At 44.3% G+C, this 12,212-nt stretch overlaps 1 protein-coding gene across 1 annotated transcript; it reads right to left on the bottom strand.

Moving 5' to 3' along the window:
- Positions 1-10,687: 10,687 nt before the first annotated feature.
- Positions 10,688-11,710, bottom strand: LOC148675497 (trace amine-associated receptor 13c-like). Its single transcript, XM_088627161.1, has one exon. It carries the CDS (start codon positions 11,708-11,710, stop codon positions 10,688-10,690), a length of 1,023 nt encoding a protein of 340 aa, XP_088483287.1.
- Positions 11,711-12,212: the final 502 nt, after the last annotated feature.

The raw sequence follows: 12,212 nt of genomic DNA, 5'->3' as shown, positions 1-12,212 counted from the left end.
GTAGTTAGGCCTCTGAAACGCCTTGTTTGTAAATACTGTACATAGAGTAACTTGTGTGTTATATGTTTGTTTTGTGTGTAGTCTAGTTTGTGTCTTGTGTCATTGTAATAAATATTTGTTTAACCAAGTGTGCCTGAATTATTACTCCTCTCAACAAGTTGGGGTTTATGAATACTTATTTTATTTATTGACTATACCATTCGGTCAACTCCTGATTTTCACCAGTTTCATAACCATATATTTTCTAAAAAATTGGAAAAAACCACGGGAGGGTGTCTAGACCTTATAGGATGATCCAGGACAATAGGCAATAGCCTATTATCTATTATCTATATAATGAATATAAATAAGTTCAACATTGGGGACACTTTTAACCTTAAATGTGAAACAAGTACAGGAGATCACAATAAACAAATTAAGGAAAATTCGTTTAGGACAAAGGAAACACTTTACTCGGGGTAGTGGATAACCTGCGGACACCCCTGGCTGTGTTGCAATAAGCAGCTTCATGACTGTAACACATACACTGAATTTCTTTAAAACTTTTAATACCAAAGATTGCAAAACACTTCACATATAAGAAGGTGCACAATTAATCCACTCCTGAAGTACAGAACCCTGAAGTGTGATGGGCATATCAAGATGATAGCAGGGGAAGACTACTCAAGAGTAGTAGCCCCAGGACACAGTAAACCAAGTAAGCAAGTGAGAAATGACTTTACTGGTTGAAGAGAGGAAGAACTTTAAGCAGGCCAGATCATTCTGCAGAAATTCATGCTGTACTGCATGTTGTGACACCATGGGGTTGATGGTGGAGGATGTGTTCCAAGTGGGTTCACAGGAATTGACATGCCCCTACAGCCTGTTGGGGAACTTTCGGCACTATTTTTCCCCTATTAAACATTATCTGCTCCGAGCTTAGTGTTTTATATGCTCCTTCATCATGGTACCTAAAACAAGGAACATAATATTTGATTTGCTTTTTCTCATTCCATCAGAGCTATTTTACTTATTAACTATCTCTGAGCTCTCGGTTTGCAGATTCTCAGGCTCTGAGTCCCGTACAAATAATATGTCATCCTACATGTCATCATGGATCTCACACCTCTGTCCTTCACCTGTCTGACCTCCACTGTGTTACTCTTGTAGCATGACATTGCCAGCAGCCATATCACCCTTCAACTCACAACTGGCAGCCCACTGAAACTAAGCAGGTGGTCAGTAACTGGATGGGAGACTTCTGGGAAAGCTAAGGCTGCTGCCGGAAGAGTTGTTAGTGGGGCCAGCAGGGGGTGCTCACCCTGTTGTTACGAGTTCGGTAATAGGGACCGAACTAGTGAGTGAACCCACTTGCAGGAGCGAACAAAGCCAAGTCGTAAACCGAAAGTAAACCGTAATCGTAGGAACGAGCCGAGAGTCCAGGGGGAGCAAGATATCCGAAAGGGAACATGTACCGAAGCCGAAGTGTGATCCGAAGTCGTAGTCCGTAGAGCAATCCGAGAATCCAGAGGTAGCCAGTTATCCAAGACAGAGCGAAAGTACCAATCCAAGCCGAGATCCGAAAAGCCGAAGTCCAAAGGGAAAAACCGTAAGCCGAAATCCAAGACAAACACAGAGTAGAAGAAGCGCAACCAGGAAGCTCGATAGGGAAAACCAAATACTGAGCAACGAGGTAGGGAAGGACAGGTGTTTAAGTAGGATGAGACGGGGGTGTGGTGGTGAATGGGAAAACTGATAGGTGAACTGATGGATAGGGGCTACACCTACTTCTGCCTCCTCCGTTGCCGAGAAGCAGGGATCGTAACATTACCCCCCCCTCTACGGGCGGCTCCTGACGCCCTAACGGGACGATCCGGGAAGTTAAGGTGGAAGTCTTTGATGAGATTGGGGTCCAGAATATCCTTCTCCGAAACCCAAGAGCGCTCCTCCGGACCATAGCCTTCCCAATCGACGAGATATTGTAGGGCTCCACGAGACCATCGGGAATCCAGGATTTTATTGACCGTGTAAGCAGGGAGTCCATCAATCACTCGAGGCGGTGGGGGTTTTTGTTGTGGTTTAGACAGGGTGGATCTGTGAAAGGGTTTAAGGAGGGAAACATGGATGGTAGGATGGATCCGAAGGGTAGGAGGCAAGGCCAGTCTGTAAGTTACAGGGGTAATCTGGGCGAGGACACGAAAAGGACCAATGTACCTGGGAGCAAGCTTGCCAGAAGGTTGCTTAAGAGGAAGGTTACGAGTGGATAACCAAACAAACTGACCGCGTCGAAGTCTGGGTGGGATCCGGCGGCGCCGATCAGTTACCTTTTTCTGCTGAGCTGAGCTGCGAAGAAGGGTGGCTTTGGCCTTCCTCCAGAAGGTCTTCAGGTTAGAGATATAGTCCTGAACCGAAGGGACCTCTGTGTTGGGGTGGGAGTCAGGGATCAGAGGAGGCTGATAACCAAAGGCACACTTAAATGGAGACATGCCAGTAGAAGTAGTATACAATGAGTTGTGTGCATACTCAGCCCATGGGAGCAAGGACACCCAATTATCATGGGTAGAGGAGATATAAGTCCGTAAATAGGTCAGCAGTTCCTGATTTATGCGTTCTGTCTGACCGTTGGCCTGAGGGTGGTAAGCTGAGGTAAGTGAGACTGAGGCGCCCAGTGACTTACAGAAGGCCCTCCAAAACCGGGAGACAAACTGAGGGCCCCTATCTGAAACAATATCCTTAGGGATGCCATGCAATCGGAAGATATGTTGTACAAACAATTCTGCTAGTTCTCGAGCTGTAGGTAAAGATGGTAGGGGAATAAAATGAGCAGATTTAGAGAAACGGTCTACCACTACCATAATAGTTGTGTGTCCATGGCTGGGTGGAAGGTCAGTAACAAAATCTACTGAGAGGTGGGTCCAAGGACGATCCGGGATGGGTAAGGGTTGAAGTAGGCCTGCTGCGTTCATTCGGGAAGACTTCATTTGGGAACAGATAGCGCAGGCCTGGACATACTCCTTGGTATCCTTAGCCATAGTTGGCCACCAGAAGTCTCTGGAGATGAAATCCAAGGTACGGTGGACTCCAGGGTGTCCAGCGAAGCGGGAGTCATGACCCCATTGTAAAACTGCCGATCGGACGGGATGAGAGACAAATAACTTGTCCTGAGGACACTGAGGAGGTACCTTCTGCCCAACCAAGGCTCGTCGGACAATCACCTCAATGTCCCATCTTACCGCAGCCAGGAACTTACCAGATGGAATGATGGGTTCTGGGGTCAATTCGGCCTCAGGGGGGTCATGGATCCGTGAGAGGGCGTCTGCTTTGACGTTCTTAGAACCTGGAGTATAGGTGATCAAAAAATTAAACCTGGAAAAAAAAAGGGACCACCTAGCCTGGCGAGGACAAAGACGTTTGGCCGACTGCAGGTACTCCAGGTTTTTGTGATCTGTGTAAATCAAAAAAGGGTGATGAGCACCCTCTAACCAGTGCCTCCATTCCTCCAATGCCAGCTTAATGGCCAAGAGCTCACGGTTACCCACGTCATAGTTCATTTGGGCAGGGGATAACTTCTTGGAGAAGAAGGCGCAGGGGTGAAGAATCTGTTTTTCTCCATGACGCTGAGAGAGAACAGCCCCCACACCATGACCAGAGGCGTCCACTTCGACTACAAAAGGCAAAGTTGGATCAGGGTGTTTTAGGATGGGGGCTGTTGTGAACAGGTGTTTCAGACGCTGAAATGCTTCTTCGGCTTGAGGGGTCCATTTGCCTTGTCTTGGTCCTTTACGGGTCAAGGAGGTTATGGGAGTGACCACCGAGCTGAAGTTTCGAATAAACTTCCTGTAAAAATTAGCAAAGCTGAGAAATCGTTGAATGTGTTTGAGGTTCTTGGGTGTGGGCCAATCAGTAATCGCCGAGACTTTACTCGAATCCATTTCCACACCCTCTGGAGAGATGACATAACCTAAAAAATGAATCCTTGAAGCATGGAAGGTACACTTCTCCAGTTTGACATACAGTTTATTCTTGATGAGCCGGGAGAGTACATCTCTGACGTGGAGAACATGATTCTGGAAGGAATCAGAAAAAATTAGAATGTCATCTAGATAGACCAAGACAAATCTTTGTAGTAGATCACGAAAGATGTCATTAATAAAAGACTGAAACACCGCTGGGGCATTAACCAAACCAAAGGGCATGACCAAATATTCGTAATGTCCATGGGTAGTCATAAAGGCCGTCTTCCACTCGTCCCCTTCCTGAATGCGGATTAGATTATAGGCCCCTCGTAAATCCAGTTTGGTGAAGACTTTGGCTCCATGCACCGACTCAAGTGCTGCTGGAATTAGAGGCAAAGGGTACCGATTCTTGATTGTGATCTCATTGAGACCACGATAGTCGATGCAGGGACGAAGCCCACCATCCTTCTTTTCCACGAAAAAAAAACTGGCACATGCTGGTGAAGTGGATGGACGTATAAGTCCAGCTATCAGAGAATCCTGTATGTAGACTTTCAGGGCCTCAGACTCAGAACTGGAGAGCGGAAAAATACAACCTTTAGGAGGGATAGTACCTGGCAGAAGGTCAATGGCACAATCATAAGGTCGATGAGGTGGGAGGGTCAAGGCCTCCCGCTCATCAAAAGCTTCCTGTAGATCGGAATATTGAGGGGGTATGGTAGAAACCCCTGAAGGGGATGTCGCCGTGAGTGCAATTCGTACTGGTAGACGACAGCAGTCTTTAATACATCTGGGTCCCCAAGCTAAAATTTCTTTTCGGGACCAAGAAATGTTAGGGTCATGCTGTTGTAGCCAAGGAAAGCCCAACACCAGAGGATGTGTTGGGGTCTCAAGGAGATAAAACCAGATGTCTTCCACATGGGTGGCGCCAATCTGCAAACTTATAATTTCAGTTTGCCATCTAATGAGTCCTGGAGATACGGGGGAGCCGTCGATCGATTGAACACGAAGTGGTGTAGTCACCGGGGTCAAAGGTAATTTCCAAGTTTGAGCGATGGAGGCATCAATAAAGTTTCCTGCCGCCCCTGAGTCTATAAAAGCTAGAAGAGGTCTCCTTTCAGTACCCCAGAATAGTGTAGAACGAATAAAAAATCCAGAGGAAAACTGAGGGGATTGAGAAATCTCACTCACCTTAGGAACTTGAGAAGGGGGGCTGCGCCTCAAGGACGAGTATGAGGCAGGGCAGGCCGCTTTAAAGTGTCCTAATTTCCCACAGTACATGCAGCGACCCTCTCGTTGGCGCCTCTCTCGTTCTTCCGGGGTTAACTGGGTTCGGGCTACTTCCCTAGGTTGATCTGAGTCGAAAGATCTGATAGGAGAAAGCCGAGGAGCCTTTAATATTGAGGTCCGAGATCTTTCAGCACTCCTTTGACGAATTCTGATATCCAATTCCAATACTCGTGAAATTACTTCTTCCAAGGTACTGCCCAATTGTGGCATATTTACCAGACGATCCTTTATTTCTTCACTGAGTCCTTGACGGAAAAAAAAAATTAGGACCTCGTTGTTCCAGTGAGTCTCCGCTGGTGCTACTTGAAAATCTATAGCATAGTCTTGTACAGACCGGCAGCCCTGGCGGATGGAGGAGAGGCGGAAGGCAGTGTCTTGACCAACTACAGGATCACAAAAAACCCCCTTAAATTTTCCTAAAAAGAGATCATAATCCTGAATTTCAGGAGCCTCGTGATCAAGCAGAGCAGTAGCCCATTCCAAAGCGCGGCCGGTTAGCAGTGAAACTATGAAGGCGATCTTGTCCTGAGGAGAAAAAAAGGTTTCCGGATGGAGCCTGAAAACCAGCGCACACTGTTATAAGAAGCCCCGACATTTCGTAGGGTTGCCGTCAAACCTGTCAGGTGGAGTTAGTGGAAGAGGCCGAGGGGCAGGTGTAGCAGCTGGCGGGGGTGGAGCCGAAGCGGCAGCTCCAGCGTTGCTTCCTAGATTGCCGATGGGCGGCATTGCAGACAGGTGCGCAGAGATCTGTTGGACAGAAGCCTGGAGCTGGAGTAAGGCTTGTCCGTGCTGATCCAAAGCCGTGCGAATCTCCTGTTGCTCCGCTGGGTCCATGTTAATTGGCTCAGTATTCTGTTACGAGTTCGGTAATAGGGACCGAACTAGTGAGTGAACCCACTTGCAGGAGCGAACAAAGCCAAGTCGTAAACCGAAAGTAAACCGTAATCGTAGGAACGAGCCGAGAGTCCAGGGGGAGCAAGATATCCGAAAGGGAACGTGTACCGAAGCCGAAGTGTGATCCGAAGTCGTAGTCCGTAGAGCAATCCGAGAATCCAGAGGTAGCCAGTTATCCAAGACAGAGCGAAAGTACCAATCCAAGCCGAGATCCGAAAAGCCGAAGTCCAAAGGGAAAAACCGTAAGCCGAAATCCAAGACAAACACAGAGTAGAAGAAGCGCAACCAGGAAGCTCGATAGGGAAAACCAAATACTGAGCAACGAGGTAGGGAAGGACAGTTGTTTAAGTAGGATGAGACGGGGGTGTGGTGGTGAATGGGAAAACTGATAGGTGAACTGATGGATAGGGGCTACACCTACTTCTGCCTCCTCCGTTGCCGAGAGGCAAGGATCGTAACACCTGTGGTCTGTGTGGGTCCTAAAGGGGACACTATACTGTAAAAAGGTGCTGTCCTTTGTACTGTACTTCGCCATTTACCCACAGTTTTTAATTTGGGTATGTGCGAACAGTAATCCTGGGGACAACATCTTCTGTGCATTTGCTGATATACTGTCGCTAGTAGCATATTCCAGGTTAATGTCGTTCCCGGCAGCTTCGCAAAAAATCCACCAGTCAGTGGTAGCAAAGCCGTGACTTAGAATAGAGCCCGATTCCTCTGACCAGCGCTGAATTGTCCTTTTTAGCAGGCTTCTCCTGCTTGAGTTTCTACCTATAGGCAGGGAGTAGCAGGATGGAGGTGTGATCGGATTTGCTGAAAGGAGGTCGGGGGTCGTGCTTTGTATCCATTCTGGAAGGGAGTGTAAACATTGTCCAACGTGTTTGTTCTGCGTGATGGACAATTTATATGCTGATGCAGGTTTGACATGATTTTCTTCAGGTTCGCGCCATTGAAGTCCCCCACTGTGATAAATGCGCCCTTGGGGGGCATACCTCTGGGATACTTAGGATACACTGTGCTATAATGTTTAGCAAGGTATTGTAGGTGTTTTGTGCATTTACTGGGACAATTATTAATTGTATCACTAAGTCACAAAATGATTCTTCGATGGATATTAGAAAACCAACTTTGCGGAACAACTCACCAAAGCACACACACAGATACTAATACATGAGAATACATTTATTAATACATAAAATGTGCATATAAACATAACAGATCTTGTAGTGAGGGTTAGCAGAATACAAAAGGTATATACTGTATTTAATCACAAAGAGACACATACATTCAGTATACCATTCATTTATACCATTTCATTAATGAGCTTTGATTACAACTTCTACATTAGATACTCAAAAGTAACTACATCACTCATATGGGACATCAACTGGGGTTGAGGTAGCAATTGATTTCTCGAGCTGTAATGCAGAATGTTGAATACTCATCCAATTTATGTGGATTCAAATCTCCTGCGGATACAAAGGAACAGCGACAGGCTGTTGCTGCGTCCAATCCGCGTCCTCTGGCCTGGTGCCAGGCAGTCCTGGTTCGGCGTGAGGTGTGGGAGAAGGAGGGAGATACTCCTGCTGCAGCGCACTAGCAGTGACTCTCTGAAGACTGGCTAGTTAGTCCTGGCTGCACTAGCAGAGATTGTGCACATGAAAAGTGACTGCGGGTCCAAGCAAGTCACACTCTTTAGATGGGAAGAAGACTGGTTCACTCCCGATGTAGCGCTAGTCCTGAATCCTGAGATTCAGCTGTCGACAATTCCGACCGTACTTCACTCGTTGATCAGGCGAGTGTTCGCAGTGGAGTACCGGCGGTTCACCAGGCTTGCTGCTGGGCTTACCTCAGGCGGATCCTTTGATTCAAGTGGGTGACCTCCGGTCTCGACTCTTAGAACAAATTAAAATCCTGGCACTCGGACACACTGGGCCGTCACGTGATTGTCCGAGATGAGTCTGAGAATGTCCTGGAGGGGCACCTTCTGGGCCCTGTGCTGTCTGTTTTATCTGGAGGAACTACGGTCATTCATTTGTTGAAAGTCCCGCGGGCATTTGAGACCCACATGGGGTTACCCTGCCCTGCCAGTTCCTGATTGGCTGATCAAGGTGGAGGATAAGTAACAATGTTCTCCGACATTAGGGATGTAAACACCTTGGGATGAGTCTCTCCTACAGAATCTCCCAGACAGTAAGGCACCAAAGATGACCATTTATTAGGGTGGCTGGAGAATCTCAGCCTTGGGAGTTGTTCCTTATCAGGAAACTCTATCAACTAGAAAAACACCTTAAATCTGAATCAAATGGAATGGCCTTTCTGTGTACAGCACCACTGAGATGAGGGAGAGAGGGACTGGCAAGGGAGCAGCAAACTTAATTCCTGTATTATAAATAAGCCTTGCCACTACTATTTTTTTTTAAAAAAAGAGCCAATGGCAAATTTGGCCAGGACACCAGGGTTACACCCTACTCTTTTCAAGAAACACCCTGGGATTTTTAATGACCACAGAGGATCAGGACCTCACTTTTACATCTCATCTGAAAGACGGTGCTCGTTTACAGTATAGTGTCCCCGTCACTATACTGGGGCATTAGGACCCACATGGACCGCAGGGTGAGCGCCCCCTGCTGGCCCCACTAACACCTCTTCCAGCAGCAGCCTTAGTTTTTCCCAGGAGGTCTCCCATCCAGGTACTGACCAGGCTCACACCTGCTGAGCTTCAGTAGGCTGCCAGTTGTGAGTTGCAGAGTGATATGGCTGCTGGCATTAGATCCTGGAGACCCAGGCCCACTTTAATAGGGCTGTTGTGGAAGTTAAGAGTTCATTTTAATGGTTCATTTTAACCCCAGACAGGGAATGTGACATTATTGTTGAATGTGCTGTACTACATAACATTGCCACCCTGAGGTCCTCCCCTCAACCTGAACCCTGTATCCAAAAAGGTAGGAGAGCTGTGACAGACCATCAGGAATGAGCACATTATAGTTAAATGGTGACCTAATTTTTAGGATTTTTCTTCCTATTATAAGTAGGTCACATTTTACCTGGCTTAAGACTTTCTGCAACTTGGGGGAAAAAGCTTCACCCATATTATTTGATACACAACACAAAGTTGGGGAAAAACACAATGACCCAATAATGGAGGAATGCATTCTTTATTGTGTTGATGATTATGTTTCCTTCTCCAGTCTCCCTTTGCCCACACCTCCTCTTTGGATGATATTCTTGTATTTTGTCTTGACCATTGTGATCCAGATCTTCCCATTGTGATCCAGCTAATGTATACATTACTGGATAAAAATAATATTATTCAACTACACAATGGCTTTAACTGGAGCTCCACTTCAGGGCCATAATAATGTAAGTTAAGTAATGCAATACATGTGTGCTCATTCAATTTTTATAGTTTTGTCTAATTTGAGATATTTTACTGCATTTCATAAATAACTTTTGCTCTCAATTTATTAGTGATTCTTTGCCTGGCGTATGCAGCAATTATGGGCAACAGATTTTACCCCCTCATAGTTTTCCATAAGGAGCCATAATTCATATTCTCCAAATAAAGACACACATTCTTTGCTGTTTGTTGTTGCAAAGGAGTCAAGGCTTGACACTCCTGCCTCCTGAGAGTGGCACATTTACTCTGATTGATAAACCCTGTGTGGCTTTAAACTGACAACTGAAACCCGAGTTTGCCGTTGTGGTGCTGGAGCAAATCTGAAGTCAGTAATCTGGTTAATTCAATCTGGCTATCTAGTGAAAATCTTGAACAAGTTAAACCTGTTTCATGAACCAGCCACCTGATCTCTTAGAGTCCATAGCTGTGTATTGTTAGACCACCAGCCTCCTTCAGCTGTGGTCTCATAACAACGCATGTTTCTCTCCAGAGTGATCTACATTCCTGACAATCACACCCTCTATTATGTTGCAATACATTGTGTTTATTTTGTTCTTAAGTTTGACATTTTATATACTTTTAACTAAATACTGCATAGGTTTAACTCATTGTGTTAATATTCCCTCTTGTATTTAATAAATATTCCCTCTTGTATTTGATAAGAGTGTTTGTCAGAAAGCAAACTCTCCTGATGAGAGCTGCTCCTATCCTGGAAGTACAGAGTGAAGCAATTAAGTACAAATAAAATTGGGAGAATCTCTACAGTACACTTGAACTATAAATACAAATGTAACTAATCAATATTTTTTACTATTTTTTAATTAAGTTAATACATTGTATGCAATCAAAAACAGAATACATTCCATAACAGTATACAGTAGATAAGAAAGCATCAAGTCATATCATCATACTGGTATAAATTCTGATTTTTTTAGCAGAAATTCATTCATATAAGAAAGCCAAATATCCTGGTGAGAGCTGCTCCTATCATGGGATTGAAGGTGGATTGAGAGCACAAATATTCTGCATCTAATGAATGTTACAATGAATAACAAAACTGGTACAATTTCTGAAAAGAAATCTAATCAAGAAAAATATAGATCCTAAAATGATACATTCATGCACCTTACAGTTCTAATGGAAAAGTACTGAGAGTAGCAGTACATACCTACGAGTGCTCAGGAAATAAATTCAGCCTAGATGATGCTGTATTAAAAATCTGAAGTGTTAAAATTAGATTCACAGACTTTTGAAACCATGGGTAAATCAGAGCATAAATTATAGGATTGAGAGAAGAATTTAAATATACTAACCAATTTAGAAAATTAACATCTACTGAAGAAGGAGATAAAAAATTATCAGCATTAACAAAACTTTTTACAAAATATTTACATAAATACAATACAAAAAAAACAATTACAGTTCCTAATGTTCTTGCAGCTTTTCTTTGAGATTTGGTAGAAAGTTCAGAATTATTTTTTTTAGAAACTGTTTGTCTCTTAACCAAATCACCAATTTTAGCATGCCTTCTAGCCACAACAAAGATTTTTCCATATAATAATAATATCACAGAGCATGGCAGAATAAATACAGCAATTAAATCAGCTATACCCCAGGCTTCACTGATCCCAAACTTACATTCACCAAGACATATATTTGTTTTTCCTGTACTGCTAATATTTCCATTAAAATAAATGAGTGCCAAATTGTATAGGACTGCAAACAGCCACACAAACACTATAAACAATCTTGTTGCTTTTACTGTTACTCTGGTGGAATAAAGTAAAGGGTCACACACAGCCAAATACCGGTCTATAGCTATACAAGCGACATTATAAAATGAAACAGAAAATATGATGTAACCAATTGTGTTGTAAAATATGCAGTTAATTGTATCAAAATACCAACAGGTCTCTATTAAAAGAATTAAGCAAAAGGGCAACACAGTCAGTCCAGTTAGAAAGTCTGCCACAGCCAGAGAGAGCAGGAGGAGGTTAGTTGGTGTGTGGAGCTGCTTGAAGTGGGAGATAGAAATGATCACCACCAGGTTTCCACACACTGCCAGTATCACGACTGCTGCTGCAGAAATGTACATCACCACATAGGTGACTGTCGAGCGCACTTCTTTAATGCAGGATGAGTTGTCAGCCTGAAAGCAATACTGCACTGCTTGAAATTGTGTTACTTCCATGAAATTGTAAATGAATTAAAAATAAGAATAACAAGCTTATCAATATTTAAGCACCTTAAAGGAAACTCATAAATATTGTATACAGCAAAAATAGATGCCATGTATACTGATTAGAATAACATGAATGTCTTTGTCTTCCACTCAGTGTCTATCCTTTGAAGTTTGTATGACATTTATGTCCATAGCTGTTGCCCCCTCCTGCTGCTAATAAACCTTGAAGACTCCTCCGTGTTTCCTTAATGACACCTGTTATCCTGGGGTTATGTGAGGAGCCTAGAGAACAGCCACATCCTCAGAGTAAACTAGGAGTAAACAGAAAAAGACAAAAACAAGGATGTCATGGTAGTGGAATGGTTAGCATTGGAGCTTTGCAGGACTGGAGCTCCTGATTCACTTTTGGACCGGGGGTGTGGAGTCTGTGTGGAGTTTGTATGTTCTCCCCATGTTAACTAGGTTTTTGCCACATGCTCCTGTTTCCTTCCATAGTCCAAAGACATGCTGG

The sequence above is a fragment of the Lepisosteus platostomus genome, chromosome 3 (genome assembly GCF_059453375.1).
Source record: "Lepisosteus platostomus isolate fLepPlt1 chromosome 3, fLepPlt1.hap1, whole genome shotgun sequence".
NCBI classification, from domain to species: Eukaryota; Metazoa; Chordata; class Actinopteri; order Semionotiformes; family Lepisosteidae; genus Lepisosteus; species Lepisosteus platostomus.
Note: the sequence above shows the minus strand (reverse complement) of the source record. Positions and strands in the feature narration are given on the sequence as shown.

Coding starts and splice junctions, on each gene's coding strand:
- LOC148675497 (XM_088627161.1), bottom strand. CDS start 11,710: ATGGAAGTAACACAATTTCAAGCAGTGCAGTATTGCTTTCAGGCTGAC.